At 34.0% G+C, this 27,949-nt stretch overlaps 1 protein-coding gene across 1 annotated transcript; it reads left to right on the top strand.

The window, feature by feature from the left end:
- The first annotated feature begins 7,862 nt into the window (after window positions 1–7,862).
- Window positions 7,863–27,610, top strand: LOC125653804 (uncharacterized). The gene is made up of 8 exons (XM_048883423.2): window positions 7,863–7,941; window positions 8,379–8,489; window positions 15,950–16,054; window positions 18,362–18,466; window positions 22,109–22,153; window positions 24,227–24,349; window positions 24,740–24,850; window positions 26,936–27,610. Exons 2-8 carry the CDS (start codon window positions 8,435–8,437, stop codon window positions 26,953–26,955), a joined length of 564 nt encoding a protein of 187 aa, XP_048739380.2. The 5' UTR covers window positions 7,863–7,941; window positions 8,379–8,434; the 3' UTR covers window positions 26,956–27,610.
- Window positions 27,611–27,949: the final 339 nt, after the last annotated feature.

Raw genomic sequence — 27,949 nt, 5'->3', positions numbered from 1 at the left:
AAAGAAGTATCTCCGTAGATAGTTTGAAATATCATTTGCTCATTAACCTACTTAAGATGAGAAAGGGAAGAAAAATATAGAAATTTTATGCATTTTAATTGCATTGGTATCTTGTTTAGAAAAATGTACTAAACGATAAATGAATTTTTTCCAAAAACCCTTAAACTTTGCGTCATTTTACTAATTTCACTTTATCAAACATGATAGAAAGTAGTACAATTGACTTAAATAGGAGACATAGGAGACATATTTCAAGTCCTATAAAATCTGTAAAATCCAGGCGCTTCCGGGTCTTCGCCCCCCTGGACCTCCACCAGGGGCCTCAAGGCGGCTCCCAGACCCCCTGTCTCATAAAGTGGCGCCCCTCTTGTAACTACAATTCCTAGATCCGCCACTGGAAGGATTGAAATAGTCAAATATCGGTGCATTTGTACAGTATATTCATGTCTGAGTCACCCCCACCCCGAATTATTTTCTTTAAAATGTTTATGTGTTTTTGGTATATGCTGTAAACAATATCACACTCTAATGCTGATCTCGGATCTGGGATTGCCCCTCGAGATTGATCACTGTTCGTTATCTTCACTTGTTTATTCTGAGTATTGTATATCGATTTTCTGTTACTCAATAACTACTTAGCAGCTTGGACAGGTTGTTACTTTACTTTGTAATAAACTTGAAAATACAGGGTATATACGTTTTTATATGATATTATGAGGATTTTTTTTTTCAATTCTTTGAATTTTAGTTAATTGCAATTTTAATATATGCATGTAATACTAATCCAGATTCTTTGAAAGTGGCTCTGTATAGGAACATGTCTGTATAGGAGCTCAAATTTCTCCAGGAAAATAATATTTCCTCAAATCTGACGAACTACTCTTTGCATATTTTCGGTTTCTTATTTACAAACACAACAACGCTATACGACGCGTGCGCACTTATCTAACAGCTGAACTGTAGATGGCGGGGTCGATTCCAGAAGGTGGTTTTCTTTTCCAGATTGCTTCATACTAAATTTGCATTTTTGACGAAATGAAGTAAATTTGAAAGTTTTCAATTTCAAAATATCCTCCACTTTTCATCCATAGCAAATTTTTCTGGTGTAACATACCTCCTTAATCCAAAACTATAAAACCACAGAGAAAATACAAGTCTCGATATTGATCGAACAGAAACCATTATTGTTATGATGTGGCTTCAGGTGAAATATTGATATTTCCTTAGTAGAACTGAATGTAATGCCTTCTTCCATTTCTTTATATTTATATCTAAATGTCTGGTGTACGTGATATTAATTTTAGTTGTCGATATTTTGCCTGAGATAGAAAACGAAATTGCAAAAAGGAATCAGTGCGAATTTCTATAAAAAAAAAAATTCCACGGCCAGGTAGTAACAGCTGAACTTCGGTACGCTGAACACGGATATATCGAATTCCCTCGACATGTCGACGTCCATTACCGATTCCAGCCGTTTTTACTGCATGTATATAGATTATGTTTATTTGAAATCTAGAATTTCCCGTTAATCTCAAAATATACAGGTAGTTTTTGGTTCCCAAATGCTTGATAAACCTGACGTATCTCAAAGTAGTGTATGAATGAACTCTTCTGATGAACTGTGACCTCGCGTATATGGTCATCGGTCGTGTCAATTTCCCGCTCTATGAAACACATCTATCAGGCTGACCCTCATCTGTTACGGACAGGTTAATATGTGGTAAGAGAACTCTGGAACTGGCCGCATGTAAATAGGCCCTAGTTGTTTACTACTGGCGAACTTATATAATAACCAAACACGTCATGTGGCGTGAATATGTATTCATAGTGTAATCGCGGAAGTGTCCGTGGCCCGATAATTGATCAGGTGTTTAGGGTATGCTTACGCTGGTCGTGCTTATGAAATAGTTTATGGACATACGCTCGCGCATCTACCATGGTAGCACATAAAAGTGAAGGTCCGGTACAGAAATCGACAAACTCAAGAAAACCTTGTAGTTTCGGGTTTATCAAGATCCCGTGATGTTTCTTTCATTTACATTGCATCCATCATATCCGCTATCACGTTCTGGTCTAACTAAGCACACGTTTCATTGATGACCTTGTTTCAACATCTTACTATAGTTATATGAATAATTTATCCATGGTAAAAAAGATTAGATAAGTAGTTTATATCTTTGCCACCCTTTTCATCGATTGTAGAATGAAGCAATTGTTGTTCAAATCTTTCTATAACGTAGACCTGAGTGCACATCACTTGATAAATTGCAGTACACTGAACATTGATGTAATGCATGCAACATGAAACTATAGATTGGTCGTGATCGAATCACCTTCCTCGGGGTAGGGAGGAAGTTGATATTCGTATTCAGTGAAATTATCTGGGCTTTAAGGACATTTGATACAAACTAAAAAGAATAGTTAAAAATAATAAAAATAGATGCATGAGTTGACAGATATTTGTGGACTTAGTCTGGTTCTAATACGTACGAAATAAAAATCTCTTAAGGAAATAAGGACCTGTAAATTCATTTTTTTATGATGTTTAAAATTTGAAATATATTGCCCCTCCCTACAGTGTATATAACTCCATACGAATTGCCCCACTGTTTTAGACTGAACTGAAAAATCACGATAATAAAGATAAATTGTTTTCATTTTACTTTTTAAAATACTTTATTTCCTTTTTCAAAATAAAGTTTATTTGTAGCAAATATCGTTTATAAACATTCGATATTTTGAGGGCAGTAATGTTTAATTATTGTCTGTGCTTTCATTTCAAATGCAGTATGTGTCACGTGATCTTCTTAAAATCATGATTATGTCAGTTAACTTTATATCAATGGCTGTTTAGCATATAATTACTACTGTCTTTGAAAGCAAGCTACTTTGTTTTTACTAGTCTAAATAGTCGAGCGGTCTTGCGCGATGGTTATGCGTTGATAGGAGGTTTGGTTCCACAGGTTGTGAGTTCAACCCCATGCAATGGCGGGAGTCGACATCTACCAACATGCATAAGAATTTCGCAGTACTATCTCTTTATCCCTCCTTCCCTCCCCCTCCTCTCTCTCTCTCTCTCTCTCTCTCTCTCTCTCTCTCTCTCTCTCAACATCTCGAATTCTAGGATATCTAAAATGTTTTCGTCAGTCCCATCAGGTTCGAAATATCGAGGTTTCGCTTTATCACACAGTAGCAGATGGAGAGGGGGGGTTACGGGGATCACGAGCCTCCTCCCTCTGGTTGGATATTTGTACATAATGGTCAATGTTTGCCCCTGTTGCCTCTTCAACCTACCAATTCCCCCTTTTTATGGTGGAAATGGTACAAACGTTAGTCTCAACCCGTTTGCAAATTGTGTCGATCAGCCCCACCCACGTTTCCCTTCGAATGACTGTACATAATTAAATATACAAACTTTTTCTCCCCAAATTTTAGCTTAGGGAGCTGTTAGAAAATCCTTTTATACAAAATAAAACAAAATGGTGTAAGAGTAAAAAATACCATATAAAGATGTGAATAACAATCCCGATATCAAAAACATATTTATGAAAGGTGAAGATAGCGAACAGTGATAAATCTCATATCTCCTATAAAGGTGAAGATAACGAACAGTGATCAATCTCATAACTCCTACAAGTAATACGAAGTAGATAGTTGGTCAAACACGGAGCCCTGGGCACACCTTTGTTTTTGTTTACTTAAGAAATCGGTCATTCGCCGCATTAGTATATCTTCCCATATATGACGTTTCACCTTTAATGGTGTTCGATTAAATCACGTGACATTTCAATATCAAAACGATTTCAGAGCTGTGTTTTGTCATTCTTCGCTCGGATATTCAGCTGTAGAGAACGATGAAGACACAGACTTATCTAGCCGTACTAACATTCCTGTGCCATGTTAGCGTGGTTCTCGCTAAATGTGTTCATGTGAGTATATCACCGTGTTCTAAATAATTAAATAAAACTATACTAGTGAGTAATGCTTTCAATCACAATGTCAAGTCCTTTAATTCCTTTCAATGACACAGATTTTCACCAATAATTAGATGCAGTTCTGTTATTTTTCCTAAAGTACAGAAATGTAATTGAATATTTTTTTTTTCTAAAGTACAGAGATGTAATTGAATACTTTTTTTTTCTAAAGTACAGAAACGTAATTAAATACTTTATTCATTTACTCGGAATTCAATTTTAAACATGATCCCTATAACAATAAATCTATCCCATCCAAGCGTATGGATTTTCAACACCTTATACGACCATCCCTTGCGATAGATTAAAGAATTAACTTTTTGACATCATGAAAAGTTGTTTTGTCAGTACAAAACGTAAAAAGGTAAATATTCATTTTTTTGTGATCAGTCATTAAAAACATTTTACTTTGTTAAACACAACTCTTATTCTACGACGACGTATCGATTCGATATATCCCAGTGAACTCAAAATTAAGAGACATCAAAAAGTATTTCGTATCTGCTTCATACTTAGATATTTTAATGAACATAAATGTTAACGGCAAAGCAACAACTCAGCTTCATGAAAATCTGGATGACTTCAGTTTCTCCATCGTCAACTTCCCATATTTAGTAGCAATATTCCACTATCACCTGCATATGTTTGTTTGTTTTTTGGTCTTTCAAATGATTCGATATGCAAGAGCTTGTTCTGCGTACGATCAGTTTTAAATTGAAGACAGGCTACTGACAAATAAGTTGATGTTACAGGGGTCTTAACAGTCTCCTTTAAGTTTAATATTTCGCAAACTTAATGGTCGTTATAACGATCTAACTTATCAATTCAACCTGTCATTGAGTAAAATACTGTCTGACATATTTCGTACCAGTTGAGGCTGTTCTTAACACAATGATTTTTTTTACTACGGATGAGCCATCCGTAGTAAAAAAAAAAAAAATCGTTTACCTGATCGATATATCAGGATCACGCCAGGTTTGAAAAGGGATGTTTGCTTCATCTAGCCACCTGATCCAACCTATAGTATTTTCCGGGGTCTAAGTTTGCCTTAATTTATCTTTTTTATAGAAGTTATTAGATTGATCTTATGATGGACGTGTTATGAATTCACATACAGCGTCTCTACTCTTTTATAGTAGAAGATAAATTTCACAAAAATGTGTTGTGTAGAACATATTTTGTACGCTACACGAAGATAGATTATCACATTAGTTAATCCATAGAAAAAGTCAATTTCTCCAAATCAAATTCAGAATAAAATTGAGTTCAAATGACTCACGCAAATCATTTCCTGTACAGTTTATGCATTTATCTGCATCCGTTTCCAAGTTTAAAACAACTCTAATCCTAAAATTTACATCCCCTGAGTTTTTGCTTTCTGGATAGAAAATTAATCTGCTATATACATGTACATTTACGTTGGTTCCTACTGTAAAAATGTATCTTTTGACGAACATGTAATCAATTCAAAGTTTGATAATATCATTGATTTATTGTTTATGATAAAATTATTAATAATTATGATATTTTCATTCAATGAAAAACCATTCTGCGTAATAATCTTATTTGCAATTAAATCAGGACAGGCAATTAAAAAAGTATTTAAAACGTCAATAAAATGAGGACAGGCAATTAAAAAAGTATTTAAAACGTCATTGCAATTTCACATATTTAGACTGTCTTTAGATATATCTAATCGCATGTATTTAAAATAATATTAATTAAAAATACATAGAAATAGTAATTCAAATTATACCATGAATTACAATTTAAAAAATCCTTGAATTCATTTGAAATACTGATTCGAAGAGAGATTAGTAGAGGTATCTAGATAGAGTAAGACACTTGCCTTGTTTCGAAAAATCCTCGCAACTGAACAGGTAGACAGGAGCTGATTGATTAATTTCAGGAAGACGAATACATCGCCGGTGTCCACTGGGCTCATACCATGTTCTTGCGATACAACGAACAGAGTGAGTAAATAGGTCAACATTCATCAATCTCTGCAGAAATATACTACTTAGAATGTATAGATACATGTACGTACATTTCTAACATGTATAAACCTCTAGCTGTCAGCGTGAATACACTACATGTATAAACCTCTAGCTGTCAGCGTGAATACACTACATAGAATTCATATACATAATTTTCTGACCGTCAGTGAAAATACACAACCGATAATATACATACTTGAATATATGCTTCTCTGTGGAAATACACTACATACAATATACTAGTATATGTTTATATATATATATATATTTATATACATAGATGACTGTGAGATGATTATTACATTATTATTCTAGTTTACATAAATATTTGAGTATCACGATAAAATTGTTTGGGTCCGAAGAGTTGCGCATGTACATAAAAATGTTAAATATTTTTGATGATGAAACGACAATATTCAGAATGTTAGAAGTCTAAGTATGCTATATGTAAAGTTTTGTATACTATACATGAGGCTTGGGAGTACGACCGTACACCTGAATAATATGATCCTGATATTCACCAGGTATGATTTCATCCAGCCATGGCATGTAGAAAGCAAGATATTAACTTACTTTTACTTACATACTTAGGTCTGTCGTTCCGTAAGGAACATAGGCCATCGACGACAGTCCTCCAAGGAACACGGTTCTAGGCTGATTTTGCGGCATCGTGCCAGGTCATGTCCTGCGCTTTTAATTCTACTTCTCAGTCATGCCTCCAGGTGTTTCTTGAACGTCCCTTCTTTCTCTTGCCCTGCGGGTTCCAGGTCAGGGCCTTGCGTGTGGTGCTGGAAGGTGGCTTCCTTAGGGTGTATTAACACAGTTGTATTAATGTTAGAAGATATTTGGAAAATCCCAAACTGTTGGAAACCCCTTGCAAACAAAGACACATTGCTGGATCCAGTAATTGTTCTACCAAAACTCTATCTTTGCGCCTCAAGAAAATATTAATAGATGTGAAGAAAAAACTTCAAACATACTGTGAGACAACATATGCCAGAAGTGGTGTAAATCAAATGTGGATCCTAAAAAATTCTAAAGAACTTTTAGTAAACTTGAAATAGCAAACTTTAAGCTTCTCTCGAATCAACAACATCAAAACGTATGACTTTGAAACATTTTACACGACCATTCCTCACGATGGATTAAAGAATAAACTAGACAGTTGCTTCTTCAACAAAAATGGAAAACGGAAATATTCATATCTAGTGATTAGTCATACAAAAAATTACATTGTTACACACCAGTCTGATTCCACGCACAAGTACTCTGAAGTTTAAATCATAATTATGCTGGAGTTCCTCATTGACGATATCTTCGTAATTATTGGTGATAAGGTCTTCCAACAGTCTGTTGAAATTCCCATGGGCATGCATTATGCTCCTTTGTTAGCTGACTTGTTTTTATATTCAAATGAAGCAAAAGTTATTCAAACACTTCTACGTGAGAAGAAAAAAGCTCTTGCTGTGGCCTTCAATGGGACATTTAGATATATGGACAACGTTTTATAGATTAACAATGCTGATTTTCATTCATATGTCGATTCGACCAAGTATGCCGTAGGACGTGTGTTTTATCGAGCTCTGCTGAAGTAGGTTTCTTATCATATATTGTACATGTATGTATCAAAGTGCATTTGGTCTAGAACGCTGGTGATGATAGTCTGGAACGCATGGTGAGTCGTCAGAGACTATATGAATAACTTGTAGACCTTTCTAGGGTATTTACTGAACTTCACTCGAGAACATCCGTAGTCACACATTTAACATACTTGACGAAATAAACAAAAAGCTACAAGAGTGATTTACACGTAAATTCCACGATAGTGGTACACAATGCTCAAATGCATCGGGATCGAATCCGGTGTGCTATGACAGCGGGATCGGTATCCTTTAAAAGACTGTGTTTACATCCAACTGTATATCATCATCATGGTCATTTGACTTATTTGATATTTGTTGTTTATTGTGGTATGTATGAGTGACTGTGTCTTTCCTGGGTTTTCTTTTTGTTCTATACCCATTGTTATGATGTGTGAACATCTCGTTTGTGCATGTGTACGACATATACGGAAGGGTGTCATGGTTGCATTGTGTTTATCTGTTTATCTATATATATATATATATATATATATATATATATATATATATATAATTCAATAAAAAAGCAGGAAAATATACAGTTCCAAAATATATTTAAATCACTAGCGCTTTCTGGATTTTAACATCCATCCTCAGGTGAAAATTATATATACAAATTTACATGTCTTCTCCTTAATTTGCTAAAGAACCATGAGCTTTAGTATAATATCATAATATCATTTAACTGTAGAGGGCTCGATGGTCTGGAGAAATATAGAAATCTTTTGAATCATATTAAACAAAAATTCTCTATTTTTTACTTCAAGATACACACTTGATCAATGATGACTTTCAGCAAGTGGGATTATCCTGGGGATCTGAGATGTATCTATCACAAGGAAGATTTAATGCAGGGGGTACTGCTATACTGCATAATAGTATGTTAGAATACAGTATATGTAATCAACACATAGATGAGGATGGTAATCTGCTTGTACTTGAAATTAATGATTTTAATATATATGATTTTATTTTGGTAAATCTATATGGTCCAAATAAGGACAATCCTGTATTTTTTCAGTCAGTGGCTGATTTGATATCAAAGTTTGATTGGGAATTTGTCATCATTGCAGGTGATTTTAATTTGGTACAAGACACAACCTTAGATTATTTTGGTGGTGTGGGGTCTAAAAGAATCATTTGATCTGGTTGACCCATGGAGAATTGAGAATGAAAATAGTAAAAGGTGTACATGTACATGGACAAAACAAAATCCTACTAAGAAGGTTAGATTGAATTATTTTTAGTTTCAAGTGAATTGATGAATTTAATTGATAAGGTAGACATTTGTCCTAGGTATAGATGAGACCATTCCATGATTGAACTTACAATATAACATCACTTTCACTAAATTTGATAAAGGTAAAGGTTTCTGGAAATTTAACAATTCATTGCTGAATGATAATTTATATGTTAAACAAATCAAAGATACTACATGTATAAGAAATGTTTAGGAAAAATATACTGTCTTTCCATATACAATGTAGAACCTCTGTTGTTTATACAACAGCAGATGCAAATCTATTTTTGTCTATAGGTGATCAATTATTTTTTAAACAATTATTATTAGAAATAAGGGGTATAACAAGCAAAACAAAAACAAAAAGTTCAAGACAATGGGGAAAAAATCTAGAGGAAAAAATAAAAACATTGGAAAAACTCTATGATTCTGATAGTTCTACTGAGATTTTAGAACAATGAACTCAAGCTAAGAATAAGCTTGAAGAAAAAAGAAAAGGTTACATTAGAGTCTTATTTTCTGGAACAAAACTAAAGTGGATAGAAGACAGAGAGAACCCTACAAGATATTTTAAAGTTAGAAAAAAGAAACTGTCAATAAAACTGTAAGGAAGCTTGTAACTGATAATGGTATTGTTACACACCAATAAGATATTTTGTCAGAAATTGAAAGTTTTACAAGACACTACTCAAGTAATGACTATAATTTACAAGATGTGGGGTAGACAATTACAATGTAAATGTTCTAGATAATACTAGCTTCAAAGGAACTTCAAGGTGTTATCTCCAGATAGGAAGACCTTTCAACTCTTAAAAAATGAAAAACAATAAAAGCTGAGGAAGTGATGAAGTGATGGGCTTACTGGTGAATTTTACAAATTCTTTTGAAATGATTTAGGAATGTTTTAGTAAAATATCTGAATTATGGTTTTTTATCTGGTAAATTATCAATTACACAAAAACAAGAAATAATTCCTATACTTCCCAAGGGAGATAAACCAAGAGACTTCCTAAAACAATTTTGCTTTTAAGGTGGAATGTTACACCTGGTGATTGTTGCTGTATCAATTCCTCATTCATTTAAAGAAACCTCTGTAATAAACCCAGGTCACAAGTATTTGTCGTAATTTTTTCACAATTTCTTATTCATTTTTAAAAGAAAATTGAGTATTATCAATTATTAGAATTTTCAATTGCATGCTCCTGACCTCTTCATTTTGTCTTTTAAGATATTCCTGTTTACAATGTTTGAATTAAAATACAACAAAACAATATTATTTTTAGCCATCATATTGATTTTTATTATTTCTGAAAAAAGAGCTGTTTTAACATCAAAATTCAATTTCTTGAAAATAGGTGGTTAAATCTGTACCAACTTCTGTAAATAGAAAATACACATGTATATTAATGATATGAAAAGGTGAAATTGGAAAAACAAAGTTTCTATACAGCCATATATAAAAAACTTTATCAAAAAATTCCAAATGGAAGAGTTATCTTTCCACAAATTGCAAGATCCAAACAACATGGTACTTTTTGTAAGAAAATTATACAATTGTCATATATTTTTGTCCAAAAGCCATGAAATCTTTCTCAGATAGTGAGAAATAATACAGGAAGAAACATATGTAATGCTATTGTAAGAATCAACTTTTTGTACAGAATTTTAGTGCACACATGGATTGATTATCCATACATTTGCATATCAGAATAGCAGTAAAATAAAATGCATGTGCTGTTAAGGAGTATAATATTGTTAACATAACAGACTACAACAGTAGGATAAATATTTCTTCAATAGAAAATAGAAAAATATCTGCAGCCAACAAACATTTAAAACAAAATCTGTGAATTTCAAACTAAAACAAGATGAAACAAAGACCACATACTGAATTAGAATGGATGAGTGTTAACACACACAAATACTACACACAGCGATACACACTGACACGAAATACTATATACAGCAAAACACACAAATATATACTACACATAGGGCAATGCACACAAATAATAAGATTTAATTAACTGATACACTGTAATACATCTTACAGCAATTTCAAGTTAATAATAGGATAAAGATGTATACTTTTATTAGTTACCTAGGGAAAATCAAAATAACATTCAAATAACATGCAAAATAAAAGCTCATGTATGAAAATAGTTAAACTTGCCAAATGTTTTAGCAATGAAGAGGCTGATAATTTGGCAACAATTGATTTCATTTTGGTCACTGGTATTTTCATGTGAATCATTTTCTCTGAATTTCAATGTATGAAATGTTTGTAAATGTATTTACACATTATGTTTACCTGCTTATTTTATCTACAGACTGCATCACTACTGTATGTTTCATTAGAAACTGCTTCAAATACAACTCATGTTTCCCTTTCCCACCCTTCTCTTTAGAGTAAAATCTTTAAGGTAGAATGGAATATGCTGGGAAGGTTTGAAGCAGCTAGTATAATATTTACAATATACACTCTTCAATACCGCAGAAAATCATGGATTGAATTGATGATTAAATATATAATGTATACATTACATAACATATGCACATTTCAGTTACACTTCAATGTATTTTGTTTTTGTAAATCCCACTAAGCAAAAGGATTTCCAAAATAAAATTTCAATTCGATGTAGTTTTTCTGCCAAATATCAAGTTCAACAATGTACATCCTTCCACATACTGTTGCTATGTACATAGCCCTTTAAAGTCATCATAGACATCTTCAGCTACATCAGATTGTCAGATTCATCTTCATCAATGGACTGAACAGGTTCACAATCTGACACAAAAGTAAATGTGATCCTTTTAAGGAAGAAATGTTACAGTCTACTTAATAGAAATTTTTAGTGACTGCAATGATCTACTTTACAACAATTTGTATTTTACGTAAATATTCACCTAATTTAAATATTACACCATTAAACTTGAATAAAAATGGTCAGGACCAATGAAACAGGGTGCACATATAGCAACCTAATCTGTGATGACATATTCTCTTCCCTTTTAAAACATAAACAGAATTGACATTCGTATTCATGTATGTACAAAATATATCTTTCAAAATCAAAACCACTATTTCATATGCAAGTACATGTACTTTCAATAATAAGGATAAGGTGACAGACATACTTGTAGCATTATATGTAATCCTTTCCTTACACGTGATACATGTATGTATATTGTAAAAGTCAAGTTAATTCAGTAATGATATTGATGATGAATTGGTAATAAACATTCGTTTATTCTATGCTTGAAATGCACAACATTATAAAATCATGTGAACTTACCTTCTTCTCTTGACAGGTCGCGGTAGCTCATTGGTAGGGTGCTCGCTTCGTAACTCAGAGGTTGTGAGTTCGAGCCCTGCTGCTGCCAAGGCCTCGTCAAACATAAAGTGTATACTTTTGGTAGTTCGATCTATTAATATTACTCCTTCACCAAATACTCGGCATTAAAAAGCGAGAGTCACGGTTATTTAGGACATGACCTTAAAAGTGGATGTCCCGTATCACGGAAGACGTTGGCACAAGAAAGAAACTTAACACTAGGCCTATGGTAAATCACGTTTTCTCTGCGCTTCTAACGGTATCGCTTTGTTTATGAACAAGTTATTTTAGCACTCGTATATCCGTCAAATAACCCCTTCAATAAACTTATAAAGTGTTGAAAAGAACTTCAGCTGAATTCACCTTCATGAAAAGAAGAATTCTGTTTACGGGTTCCTAAGCTATTTCTCAAACGAATAAATCTGGGTTTTTTGCTGGGTTTTTTTTTTGTTTGTTTGTTTGTTTGGTTTTTTTTTTTTTTTTTTTTGTTTGGCCGGAAGACAATAGAGTTTCACCGGAATTACCGCCATTATGACGATGGCTCACTCCTTAATGTTTCTTACAAAATTGCCTCCTCCTGTATAGCAAAAATAGTCAAATAAGTTTAAGACTATTTCATTCATGACAACCAAAAGGGTTTCCTTTAGGGATTGAAACCCAATACATGTATTCATAAAACCAAGGCTATTTGTATTGGTTCAAAAACTGGTTCTAATGAAACACTGAATGGCAATACAGGACTGCGCTGGACTATACAACCATTTATGATTCGTATCATTATATATACACCAAACCTTGAAAATATGGAACAATTGAACTTTCATAACAAATTGGAAAGGATTCAAAAACAGATATCATAATAGTAAAAAAATTAACTTTGGTAAAATAACAGTACTAGTTAAAAGTACATTGTTCTCCAAACTCACTCATTTACTTAGCATTCTGCCTAAAACAAGTGCATAATTAAAAAAAATTAAAAATCTACTGTTTAAATTCATATGGAATAATAAACCAAATAAAATAGCCAGAAAAACATTACATCTAGACTATGAATATGGAGGTTGTAGAATGATTAATTTAAACAGTTTTATAAAATCCCTGACACTCACTTGGTTCAGGAGAATGGTAACTTCCGAAACATTGTGGACTTTGTTATTTACAGAAATTACAGGTTGTGAAGTTACACACATGCGTCATTTAGAGTTGGCTATATTAAACAAAAATGAAAACAATTTCGAATCCTTTCTTGAAGGAAACACTATCTTACTTTGTAGACTTTGCTAGTATTTTTACGTGTGCAAAAGAATACAACATGCTTTAAGAACCATTATGGTACAATGACAGGATTAAGGTACAAAATAAATGTATTTTTTTATGAATCCCTGTAGAAAATAGGATTCCTTGTAGTTCCTGATATTTGTACAAGTCAAGGGTGGGGTGTTTTTTTTGAGATATAAAAGCATAACAAATATTTTTTCTGTAACATTTTCTTTCACTGTATATGAGGGACATAAGCATGCTAGAAGTGAAACTTCTGGATCCCACTTTATTTGTAAGATTAGCTCGTCTTGAATTTATAAAAGTTTTATGTCAAGTAAGATGGGTTCAAGAAGAATACATGATTTCTTTATGTCTCAACTACATGTTCAACAAAAACCCGTTTTTTTGAAAACGTGGACTAATATTTTAACAATTCAGGATGATTTTAAGTGGAAACGAGTGTGTACTAATCTGAAATGTTTGTGAAAAGACACAATCCCTAAGTGACTTCAATATCGAATGTGCATATTATTTTGGGAGTAAAAAAGTTTGCATTTTTCATAGATTACTGACAACCAACTTTGTACCCTCTGTTCAATGGAACCTGATACCACTAAACACTTATTCTTTGATTGTGATGATGTTAGAATAGTTTGGTCATCATTGGAAGATTTTATCCGAGAACAAATGGGCAAAACTAGTTATGTCCAATGCATGTAATATTATATTCTTGGTGATGTAGAAAAATATGTTGGTTTAAATCTGATTATTTTATTAGTTAAGAAATATATATTTCAAGTGTCAACGTACAATTATATTTAATGATGTCCTTTTATATCTTAATGACAATTATCTATTAGAAAGGAAATTGTGCTGTGAGGATTTGTTTGAAAATAGATGGTCAACGTGGTGGTGCCTCTTAATAGATGGTCAGACTGGAGGTGCCTCTTAATAGATGGTCAGACTGGAGGTGCCTCTTAAGAGATGGTCAGACTGGAGGTGCATCTTAAGAGATGGTCAGACTGGAGGTGCATCTTAAGAGATGGTCAGAGTGGTGGTGCCAAAATAATACCTAAGACTACAGTGTATATTGCTGTGTATTTTTCTTGTAATGCATGTGCAAACAGTTATGATATATAACCCCTTCCGTCTATGTCTGGACATGTTTGTGTGGAGGGTTGATAGTATGTGTACATGTGTAAACGATTTTAGAAGATAATGATAATTATGATTGAAAAAGTTTAACAATTTTTGTCAAAATACCTCTAGTGAATGTGAAACTAATTGTGTATCAGGTATCTACTTATTCAATAACCACATATCAGAGTTCTGATCCTTAGGTCTTGTTGAGAAAAGTAAAACAAACTGCAATCGGCATAAATCTTGTTAAAAGCAGTCGTCTGTGAGGAAACTTAGACTTGCCTTGTTAATATATGCTTCGAGAATAAAAACATGGTGACAAAAGTCCGGAAAACAAAACTCAAAGAACCTCATTCAACCATAAAAGTAAGTCTTACCATTTTGGTTAGGATAGGTCAACCGTAACAAAATGAACCTTGATTTGTATCTGAACATTATAACCCTTAGGTAACCATGTGTCTTAGATTTCTAAGTTAAAGCATGGTGGGAAATAATCTGGAAAACTAAATTCGGCACAACATACCAATGATACATGTACCATGTATTTCGTACAAAATCACTCAACTATGACAAAATGTAAACTTAAGGAGGTATGCTACATCAGAGAAATTTGATGTAGATGAAAAGTGGAGGATATGTACAACAATATTTTGAAGTTGAAAATTTTCAAATTTACTTTATTTTGTCAAAAAATAGTTTTAGTGAAAGGTAATCTGAAAAAAATTAAAACCCCTGCTGGACTTGAACCTGTAACCTACAGTTCAGCAGTCGGTATTCTAACCTATTGTGCTACTCGGCTAGGTATTTAGATGGAAAAGGAAAAGCCAAATATTGCTAATATCGATTTTTTCATCCATGTTTTTAAAGGAAGTCAGCCATTATGACGATGTAGAGTACTACCTTAATCTGTAAACATACAGAAGTAAACCACATACTGAATTTCTGCTTCATAAAACACGATGAAAAAGTGCGGAAAATCAATGGGACACACAGACAGACGGACGCAGAGAGAGAGACAGACGAACAGCTGAAGAGGAAATCTATGTCGTTCGTCCCCTCTGGTTTCAGCTGTCGGGAATCGATAATCATAATTTTAACTTTTTATCTACACTTTTAAATATACTACTTACTCAGCACACATCAGGTGAAATTGATAGAACGGAATCGACTGATTCAGCTTACTCGATACCGGTTTTGTCCGGTTTTATGTTACGACTTCAGTGTCAGACGCGAGGGTTTCATTAGTTCATAAACAATGTAATATAATCAGGGGGAAATGCAGTGGAACATTTATGTAACATGTTTCAAACATTCTGATGTGATTTTTATGTAATATGTTTCAAACATTCTGATGTGATTTTAGTTCTGCAGTCGCTCCCTACAAGATGGCTACGTATCGTTGTGAGTGAAATGGAGAATGACTTGAACACAGAGAAACGGACTTTGGCACAACTTGGTAACATTCCAGGTACTTGAGCAATGAGAAACACGAATGAAGTGTGCCTTTTCGAAAGTTTAGAATTGATGTGAATATTGATCATAGTTCGTCGTCTTCACTTCTTTTACAATATGGCATGCCGATGTAACAGTTTTATCACTGTGAAGTTCTTTACAATATTCTATCAAGTGAAGCTTTAAAAAATTGAATGAAAATTAAGAATATATCATTTCAATATATACATGGGGATGCTTACACCTCTGGTGTGTTCAGGGGTCCGTGTTTGCTCAACTATCTATTTTGTAGTGCTTATAGGAGTTATGAAATTGATCACTGTTCGTTATCTTCACCTTTCATCCATATAATTCCATATATCCCAGTGAACTTGCAATGAAAGACACTACAGAGTCCTCCACGTCTGCTTCGCAAATAAATATTTTACTGAAAATAAATGTTACATTCTAACGGCAAACTATCAATTCAACTTTATGATATAGGGATGACTTTTCAGCTTCTCCATTGTGAACTTCTCATATCTATGCATCAATATTACATTATCATCTGCATATAGTGTTTATTTATCTCAACTGATTGGATACACAAGAACGTTTTATGAGTATGCTCATTTTTTAAATATAGACAGATTATTACCAAACAAGTTGATGTTCCAGGGTTTTCAATAGTTTAAAATCGTTTAAAGTCAACATTTCGCAAATTTCATGGTCGTTGTAACGATGTAGTTTGCAAATACAATCTGTCATTGAGTCAAATGATGCCTGACGTGTTTCTTACCGATTGTTAGGCGGGTCTTGGCACACTGATTCTGACTACGGATACTATGTTTAACTGATCAAGATCTAGAGTCCACGACTGGTGTAACCAGTCGACAGAGTATGCTTATTGTCCTAAAGACGTAATCCCACCTATGGTATATCCAGGGGTATGTGTTTAACCAATTCTCTATCTTGTATTCCTTATGAGTTTTAAGATAAATCACTGTCCGTTATCGTCACCTTTCCATAAACAAAGCAGCGGATCATGTATTTGGCTATGGATATTGCAGAGATGAAAGAAATGCAGCGTCCTTTAGTCTCCAATATATACCAATTAATCAATGATCAGAGTAGTAATACCTATTAATCTTCCGCAAGACAAATAGATATACATTACAGTATGGATTTAGAATGTAATGCGTATTAAGACCAGATCGGTATGATATCGTCTACCTGATTAAGCGGCATGTATTACCGGTGTGATATCGTCTACCTGATTAAGCGACGTGTATTACCCTAAAACAATTGATAAATGTAGTTCTAAACTCATCGATGGCTTTTTCTTCTTGTTTTGTTAATACAACAATAAAGTCGACAACTGACAATTGCATTCACTAGATTTATCACAGAAATATTATAATAATTGTATGTTACAAGGATATTCGACACTCAACATAAAGGGCTCATGGTGGGAGTGTCCGGTCGACAAGGGATGTTCACTCCCCCTAGGCACCTGCTTCCACCTCTGGTATATCCAGGATTCTGCGTTCGCCCAACTCTCTCTTTTGTATTGCTTAAAGGAGTTACGAAATTAATCACTGTTCGTTATCTTCACCTTATAAAAGCAATGGTCTGCTTTTCGAGATAGATACACGTGTGAACAAACATGGTGGGACACAGACCGGCCGATCCTCCTCCACGTGTGTGTAGTTTTGTAGGATTGTGTCAGATCAGTCCGTCAACATTATTTTAAATACTTGAAATATCTTTGAAAACAGCCTCACCTTTCTCGTTCACAAGAAAAATTCGTAGTCTACCATGAAGTCACCGTGACTTAATTCGTAACTGTGTAGGGTTATGTGATCGGTTGTATATTTCTTATCCATAGTAGAATAGAAATCAAGTTCTTATTTTCGTGGACGATGTAAAATGATCTCCTCAGTCTCATATTGGTGTTTGAAATATAAGTGCCGAGGCATTCAAATGCCTCCAATTTCAAAACAACATCTCTTGACCCCAGAGGTCATCCTGTACATTTAATCGGTGTTGCCACCCTGACTTTGCGCTGGGATGCATTTTTTGATTCAATACTGTATGACACAATATTCTAACATTTTCAGTAAACCCCCTTCTTTCCATTCCATTCTTTTATAATGGTCATCTTAATATGCGTCCAACAAAATTGTTAAGATTTGAAATTGTAATTTATTTTGTGGAAAGTAACGGTTTCTAAGAAGTTGCATAGATAATAGTGATGGTAAGAACGGTTCCCATGTTGTAAATCCCAACGACAGACAAATCTGTGTTTTGTTTGACACAATGATACGCATGTTTTCTTTTCTAGAACCAATCGGAGAGGACATGAAACTGGACCCTTCGTTCATGAAAGAGTTGGACTTTCTCTCCGGGGTCATTATTGGATTTGATGTAAATAACAACATTATTGAAGGTAGGTTCCCACCCAGGGGTAGTATATTTACTTCCAATATCTTCATTTCCGATATACTATACTATATATTACTTGCAGTATCATTACCACAAGTAACTTCATTTTCAATGTCTTCACTTCTAGTATCCTAACATTCAGTCACTACACTTCAAGTATCCTAACATTCAGTCACTACACGTCAAGTATCCTAACATTCAATCACTACACTTCTAGTATCCTAACATTCAGTAACTACACTTCTAGTATCCTAACATTCAGTCACTACACTTCTAGTATCCTAACATTCAGTAACTACACTTCTAGTATCCTAACATTCAGTCACTACACTTCTAGTATCCTAACATTCAGTTACTACACGTCTAGTATCCTAACATTCAGTAACTACACGTCAAGTATCCTAACATTCAGTCACTACACTTCTAGTATCCTAACATTCAGTAACTACACTTCAAGTATCCTAACATTCAGTAACTACACGTCAAGTATCCTAACATTCAGTCACTACACTTCTAGTATCCTAACATTCAGTCACTACACTTCTAGTATCCTAACATTCAGTAACTACACGTCAAGTATCCTAACATTCAGTCACTACACTTCTAGTATCCTAACATTCAGTAACTACACTTCAAGTATCCTAACATTCAGTAACTACACTTCAAGTATCCTAACATTCAGTAACTACACGTCAAGTATCCTAACATTCAGTAACTACACGTCAAGTATCCTAACATTCAGTCACTACACTTCTAGTATCCTAACATTCAGTCACTACACGTCAAGTATCCTAACATTCAGTAACTACACTTCAAGTATCCTAACATTCAGTCACTACACGTCAAGTATCCTAACATTCAGTCACTACACTTCTAGTATCCTAACATTCAGTCACTACACTTCTAGTATCCTAACATTCAGTCACTACACGTCAAGTATCCTAACATTCAGTAACTACACTTCCAAATTATACTTTTCCAGTATCTTCACTTTCAGTATCTTAACTTCAGCTATTTTCACTTTCAATGCCTTCGATTTCAGTATCCATTCACTTCCATATCTTCATTTCCAGTATTTTCACTTTCAGTATTTTCACTTTCAGTATTTTCACTTTCAGTATTTTCACTTTCAGTATGTTCACTGCAGTATTTCTTACTTTCAGTATCTTTACTTTCAGTATTTCTTACTTTCAATACCTTAACTTCAGCTATTTTCACTTTCAATACCTTCAATTTCAGTATCTTTACTTTCAGTATCTTTGATTCTAGTTTTTTTTCACTTCCATTATCTTCATTTACAGAATCTTCATATTTAGTGTCTTCTTTTCCAGTAAATTCCAGAACCTACACATTCAGTATTTTCATTTCCAGTCATTTTACTTTCAGCATATATACAAGACTCCATAGTGCGTTGAAACGCTACTTTACCCCGCACAATCAAACGTTACTTTATCCTGCATAATCGAACATTACTTTACCCTACACAATCGAACGTTACTTTACCCTGCACAATCAAACGTTACTTTATCCTGCATAATCGAACATTACTTTACCCTGCACAATCGAACGTTACTTTACCCTGCACAATCAAACGTTACTTTACCCTGCACAATCGAACTTTGGCGTGTCAGACCACAACACTTTACGCTGATATGTTAAGGCAGGTCATAATCCAAATATGTTCGTAATTTACACAGTCTTTAAAATCTGTGTTAGACAGAGGGAGGGGGCATTTAAAACTATTTTAGATGTTTATACGAGAACATTTTATATGATAACAACATGACATGTCATTACATGTATATAGAGATCAGGAATGCACTAGATAGAAAATGATAAAGTAACACATTACCCCATGATTTAAACATTCTTCTGACTGGTGGTATAAATGACGATAAAAAACACCCATATTTTATCAGAAGTGCTGCTAGAATCCTGCCGCTGTCAATGCGAAATGATTATTAAACATTTAAATACGAAACCATATGTTTTTCACATTTAACACTGATGTTTTACAGTTTGCTTTAAGAATTTTCTTAACGGATGATTTTAACAGTAATGACCGGGTGTGTCAGTATAGGACATTTTACACACTGTATAGACTCTAAAAGTATGCGGCATAGTGTATTACTTTGCCGTTTTATTTTAGTGTGTAACAGAGGAAATTCGGATCTCCGTTAAACTAAATGATCAATGAATGAAATCAACATACCTTCATACTGAAAGGCTAGAACAACTAGAATAAGGACGTGATCAATCTTATAAATCTCACAAGGAACACAAAATAAATAGTTAGACAAACAAGGATCCCTGGACACACCTGGTGGAATCAGGTGCCTAGGAGGAGTAAGTATCCTCTGTCGACCGGTCACACTCGCCGTGAACCATATGTCTTGATCAGGTAAACGGAATAATCCGTTGTCGAAATCATAATACCAATAATTTTTTACTGTTTTATATATATTTTATATGCAAGGTGAAGATAACGAACAATCATCAATCTCATAACTATATATATATATATATATATATATATATATATATATATATATATATATATATATATATCATGGCATATATTTCACATTTTGTCGATATTTACATAACACAGTTAAAAACTTCTTTACATGTGTCATCGTCACTTGTTGTATAGTTATGATGTCAACGTTTTGATGAAAAGTGAGAGTAACGAACAGTGATCCTTCTCAAACAACACGACAGCAGTATAATATTTAGCATTTTGGGGATTTTTATGTATGAAAACTTATATGAAAATAGAATGGGAATTATATATATGTTCTTAGTGATATACTTATTTCACTTATGACGTCATATTGTTTTGTTGATTTTATCCCAGCAAAGATTTTTATAACCTGCCTTAACTTTTGCGTAGGGTGTCAAAAGAAGAGAGGACATCGCATTTTTACATGACCTTCACTCTTTGGCGTCCTTAACGTCAACAAACCATCGCACTTCTAGTGCGGCCATCGCACTCTAGAGTCTTGCAAATATACATGTACTTCAAGTATCTTTAATTCCTATGTTTTCAATTTTCACTTTCAGTAGTTTTGCCTTCAGTATCTACACTTCGGTGTCTTAACTTCAGCTATTTTCACTTTTTTCACTTCAGCTATTTTCACTTCAGCTATTTTCGCTTCCATTTTCAGTATCTTCAATTCCTCTGTTTTCACTTTCAATATCTTCACTTCCAGTGTCTGTCCGTCCATTAGCTTCACCTCCTCTGACGTGTATAATACACTTACATGTACATTTGTCCGCCGCAGACCGGTAATAACACCTTATAAAACTTACAGAACATCACACCGAGCTGTGAAGTTTGGAATTAATATGGCTGACTTATCTATGTCCTTTTTCAGATCCATCACCTGTTTCGTGAGATTACTGGAAGACAGCGTTAGATTGGTAATGTGTTGGTCGTGAGTTCGCGTTCCACAGGGTTTTTATTAAGAATTGTACATCTAAATTCCAATATTTATTCATGCCAGTTTTGATCGATGTGTTTAGGCTTACCTGTGGAATGGATTAAATCAGGCTAACGCCCTAGTACCCAGGCTTGTAACATTGACACTTGACTCGTTTATTACATCTGTTGTGTATTTTGTTTTCACTGCACGTTTCTTTTCAGATTTTTTAGATCCATCGACACATTTTCTGAAGAATTGCTTTGGAGGTATACTGTACTCTCTCTCTCTCTCTCTCTCTCTCTCTCTCTCTCTCTCTCTCTCTCTCTCTCTCTCTCTCTCTCCTTTAATATAAACATCGCACCAATCACGGCAATATTCTCAGTATCTTGTATACCTTTCCTCGAACACATACATTGTAAATGTATACTGTTTTAATATGCAAATACAAGTCATCATTTGGTCATATGCTGTCTGAAGTGTTTCATACCAATTGTTAGGCCGTTCTTTATATACTGATTTTGAGCACGAATTATTCTGTTTACCTGATCAAGATTTTGGTCTCACTGTGGGTGTGACCGGTCGACAGGAGATGCTTACTCTTCCTAGGCATTTGATCCCACCTCTGGTCAGTTTTAATTTTATATGAGTTAGGAAATTGATCACTTGTTCATATACATTGTTTACGTCCCAATCAGGAATTTTTCACTTCAGTAGAGACGCCACCAGTATCAAGTGAAGTGTCACGAATTTTGCCCAAAACATGACAATCAGGGTCGTAGTGGGAAAGGTTCTTTATGGCGCCAACATCTGACACGGGGCCTCAGCGTTTAAGGTCGTATCTTTTCACTTCTAATGCCGGACGCATGACGATGGAACAGTCACTACCTATGTAAGGCGAAGAGAACGAACAGTGATCAATTAAAAGTTTAACGATCGAGAATTGAATCCGGGATTTCACCATTACGAGGCGAGCGTTCTCACTGATAGGTTATACTTTTCATACATTATGTATTAGCACGTTTTACATTCCATTCACGATGTCAGTAATTGCCCTATCAACAGTGGTATATAGGTATCAGAGTTACGGAGTTTACCATGGTTTTTATGTTGTGTTTATTTTTATTTTTAATTGAAGATTCTACATTCTCATCTATCAGATGTTTTATTTTTCTTTCACGTGCATCTTCAATCACCAAAGTGTGTCATGAAACACATGATTTCTTCTGTTCAAATCTCATCACGTGATAAAATGAATAGTATTGATTGTCTTAGACTCTCTTATCACGATAAATTGTTTACCTTTGTCTTGAACCAGCATGAAAATGATTAGCATTATCTTAGTTTAGCTTACATGTAACATATGATAAAACGACTACTATGATCTTACACCAAGTTATAAGAATAGAATGGTTACTACTGTCTTAGACTAAGTTATCACGTGATCAAATGATTAGTAATATCTTAGATTAGCCTTTCACGATAAAATTATTACCATTTTCGCAGACCAGAAATAAAATTATTAGTATTGCCATAGACTAGTTTATCACTAGATACAATGATAACTATTGTCTTAGACTTGCTTATCACGTGATTACTATTGTCTTAGACTTGCTTATCACGTGATTACTATTGTCTTAGACTTGCTTATCACGTGATTACTATTGTCTTATTCTCTAGACTTGCTTATCACACGACCACATGATTACTATTACTTAGGACTTGCTTTTCACGTAATACAACGATTAGTATTGTCTTAGAATAGCTAATCAAGATAAAATTATTGATATGGTCTTGAACTATCAGGATAAAATGATTAGCATTGTTTCAGACAGGTTAATCATACAAGGCTAGGGAACTCAGATGTTCGATAACAAGTATGTTCATTACTACTTTAATCTTTAACATTGAGACAATGTTTTTAATGGCCCCGGGTAAAGGACCACAAAGGTGAAGATAACGAACACTGATCGATCTCATCAATACTATATAAGCAATACAAAATAGAGAGTTGGGCAAACACGGATCCCTGGACACACCAGAGGTGGGATCAGATGCCTTGGAGGAGTGAGCATCCCCAGTCGACCGGTCACATCATCCGTGAGCCTTATATCTATAAAAGAAATAAGAACTGTCGCTTCAAATGCAAAAATATATTTTGTAGCATTTATTCGCAACTGAAGGAAACACGCAAACTTCGCGCCCCTCCTTTTTATTTCTTCCACTCGCAACTAATTCACCCTGTGTGCTCGAATGAAGTCCTCGAATAATTGATATAATGCAAATTATACAGTTACTTTCACAATAATATGTACTCAAATTTACCTTTTGCTATTCTGCAGGGAATAGTTTTGACTTGATAGACGATCCTGTGTATCTGAATTCTGTCGTCAACGATGTTCTCGATTGTGCAGTCATAGGCGTGGATCTGTTGATGGATTTGGTGGACATTGCTCCCGTGAGAGGTAGGACTGAATCTCTAGCGAGTGAAAGTGTTCTTATTTCATTCTCTGGAGGATGGTGTCAGTCAGATAAACTTTACTGTATGCCCCCTACAGACTCGTCCTAGAAATTGATGATGTATATGAGAGAGAGAGAGAGAGAGAGAGAGAGAGAGAGAGAGAGAGAGAGAGAGAGAGAGAGAGAGAGAGTGTGTGTGTGTGTGTGTGTGTGTGTGTGTGTGTGTGTGTGTGTGTGTGTGTGTGTGTGTGTGTGTGTGTGTGTTTTAATTCATTTTCAAAAAATGAATTCCTTCTTTCATTAATCTTGTAAATGACACCAGTCTTTGGATATCGATTAATGAAAAGAAAGATGGTCGTTCTAAAGACCTAATCAGTGGTTGATTTATTTACTAGATACGGATCTCAGGTCAGAACTAATCAGAAGAATGCAGCTGATGGGAGAAATTGCTTATGAAATACAAGCGCTGACTGAACTTCTGAACGAACTCAAACGAAACGTAGAAGGTGAGTAGCTGACGCATAAAGCGTAGATATAGGTATTCCTTCTCCTCAAATAACCCCTTTTATTGCACTCTTCGTCAACATCAACAGCGACAATCAACAACACACTTCATAACTACCTACAATCAACAACACACTACATAACTATCTACAATCAACAACACTCTACATAACTATCTACAATCAACAACACACTACATAACTATCTACAATCAACAACACACCACATAACTATCTACAATCAACAACACACCACATAACTATCTACAATCAACAACACACTACATAACTATCTACAATCAACAACACACTACCTAACTACCTACACTCAACAACACACTACATTACTATCTAAATCAACAACACACTACATAACTATCTACAATCAACAACACACTACATAACTATCTACAATCAACAACACACTACATAACTATCTACAATCAACAACACACTACATAACTATCTACAATCAACAACACACTACCTAACTACCTACAATCAACAACACACCTCATAACTATCTACAATCAATACCACACTTCATAACTATCTACAATCAACAACACACTACATAACTATCTACAATCAACAACACACTACATAACTATCTACAATCAACAACACACTACATAACTATCTACAATCAACAACACATTACATAACTATCTACAATCAACAATACACTTTATAACTATCTACAATCAACAACACACTACCTAACTACCTACAATCAACAACACTCTACATAACTACCTACAATCAACAACACACTACATAACTATCTACAATCAACAACACACTACATAACTATCTACAATCAACAACACACTACATAACTATCTACAATCAACAACACACTACATAACTATCTACAATCAACAACACACTACATAACTATCTACAATCAACAACACACTACATAACTATCTACAATCAACAACACATTACATAACTATCTACAATCAACAACACTCTACATAACTACCTACAATCAACAACACACTACATAACTATCTACAATCAACAACACACTACATAACTAGATACAATCAACACCACACTACATAACTATCTACAATCAACAACACACTACATAACTATCTACAATCAACAACACACTACATAACTATCTACAATCAACAACACACTACATAACTAGATACAATCAACAACACACTACATAACTATCTACAATCAACAACACACTACATAACTATCTACAATCAACAACACACTACATAACTATCTACAATCAACAACACACTATATAACTATCTACAATCAACAACACACTACATAACTATCTACAATCAACAACACACTACATAACTATCTACAATCAACAACACACTACATAACTATCTACAATCAACAACACATTACATAACTATCTACAATCAACAACACTCTACATAACTACCTACAATCAACAACACACTACATAACTATCTACAATCAACAACACACTACATAACTATCTACAATCAACAACACACTACATAACTATCTACAATCAACAACACACTACCTAACTACCTACAATCAACAACACTCTACATAACTACCTACAATCTACAACACACCACATAACTATCTACAATCAACAACACACTACATAACTATCTACAATCAACAACACACTACATAACTACCTACAATCAACAACACACTACATAACTACCTACAATCAACAACACACTTCATAACTAGCTACAATCAACAATACACTTCATAACTACCTACAATCAACACACTTCATAATTAGCTACAATGATCAACACATTACATAACTACCTACAATCAACAACACACTACATAACTATCTATAATCAATAAACGCACTGCAATAGCCACCATTGTCTGTATGGCACAATCTGACTGGCTGATAGTTCTCATGAATATTCCAAGCAAAAGGTCTTGTGGACATGACCCCTATTGGGTTATGGCAGATCCTATTGTAGCGATTGTGAACGTATCGTAGGATCTTATTTTAATTCAATTGAGCTTCTTCTTGTATAGTATATGTAGTTATCAATCTGCATTCTTCGTGTGTACATATATATTATGACACAACGTCTATTTCAGATGATTGTATTGATCAGTGAATTGAAAGCCCTCTCTGTCCGTCCCTGACCTTGACGGAACTGACGTAGGATCTATGATGACCATTACGCTACGGAGACTTCCTGTAGTGACATATCCGTTCTTCTTTCTAATTTAATTCATTTATCTCTGTCTATCTTATATTTATCTCTTTATATCTTGTATTTATTTCTGTATATCTTATATTCATCTCTATATCTTCTATTTATCTTTATATCTTGTATTTATCTCTCTATATCTTAGATTTATCTCTATATCTTGTATTAATTTATGTATATATTGTATTTATCTCTTTATATCTTATATTTATCTATGTATATTTTGTATTTATCTCCTTATATCTTATATTTATTTCGGTATGTCATGCATCAATCTTTGTATCTTATATTTATCTCTATATCTCATATTTATCTCTGTGTATCTTATATTTATCTATGTGTATCTTATATTTATCTCTGTAGATCTTCTATTTATTTCTATATCTTGTATTTATCTTCTATTTATCTCTATATCCTGTATTTATCTTTAAATCTTGTATTTACCTCTATATATATTGTCTTTATCTCTGCATATCTTGTGTACAATATTTTATCTGTCATCATACTAATTACGTATGTATATTGTTTTCTTTCTGTACGAATACATTTCCGTGTAAAACCCACGTGTTCATTTGTTTTTCTATCTCCGTCACATAGCGCTGGACATTCCCTGTATATTGTTCTTGTAGATTTAATTTACTTTTAGATAATGTGAACCAGTCAACAATCACATTCCCACCAATCCTACTTGTCCATTGTTTTTCTGTCCCGTTACACACTGTTGACCATTCCCATCCGTTCTATTTATAGATTGCTTTTCTGCCCCGTCACAGACTGTTGACCATTCCCATCCGTCCTATTTATAGATTCTTTCCTACCCTCGTCACATAACATTGACCATTCCCGTCCGTTCTATTCATATATTGTTTTTTTTTTTTTGCCCTCGTCACACGCTGTT

This window comes from Ostrea edulis, chromosome 7 (assembly GCF_947568905.1).
Source record: "Ostrea edulis chromosome 7, xbOstEdul1.1, whole genome shotgun sequence".
NCBI classification, from domain to species: domain Eukaryota; kingdom Metazoa; phylum Mollusca; class Bivalvia; order Ostreida; family Ostreidae; genus Ostrea; species Ostrea edulis.
Note: the sequence above shows the minus strand (reverse complement) of the source record. Positions and strands in the feature narration are given on the sequence as shown.

Excerpts from the sequence above, each read along its gene's own strand:
- LOC125653804 (XM_048883423.2), top strand. The coding sequence starts at position 8,435 with ATGTATCTATCACAAGGAAGATTTAATGCAGGGGGTACTGCTATACTG. Across the intron at positions 8,490-15,949 it reads TACTGCTATACTGCATAATA|TTCTGCAGTCGCTCCCTACA; the intron begins GTATGTTAGAAT and ends ATGTGATTTTAG. Across the intron at positions 22,154-24,226 it reads TCTGAAGAATTGCTTTGGAG|GGAATAGTTTTGACTTGATA; the intron begins GTATACTGTACT and ends GCTATTCTGCAG.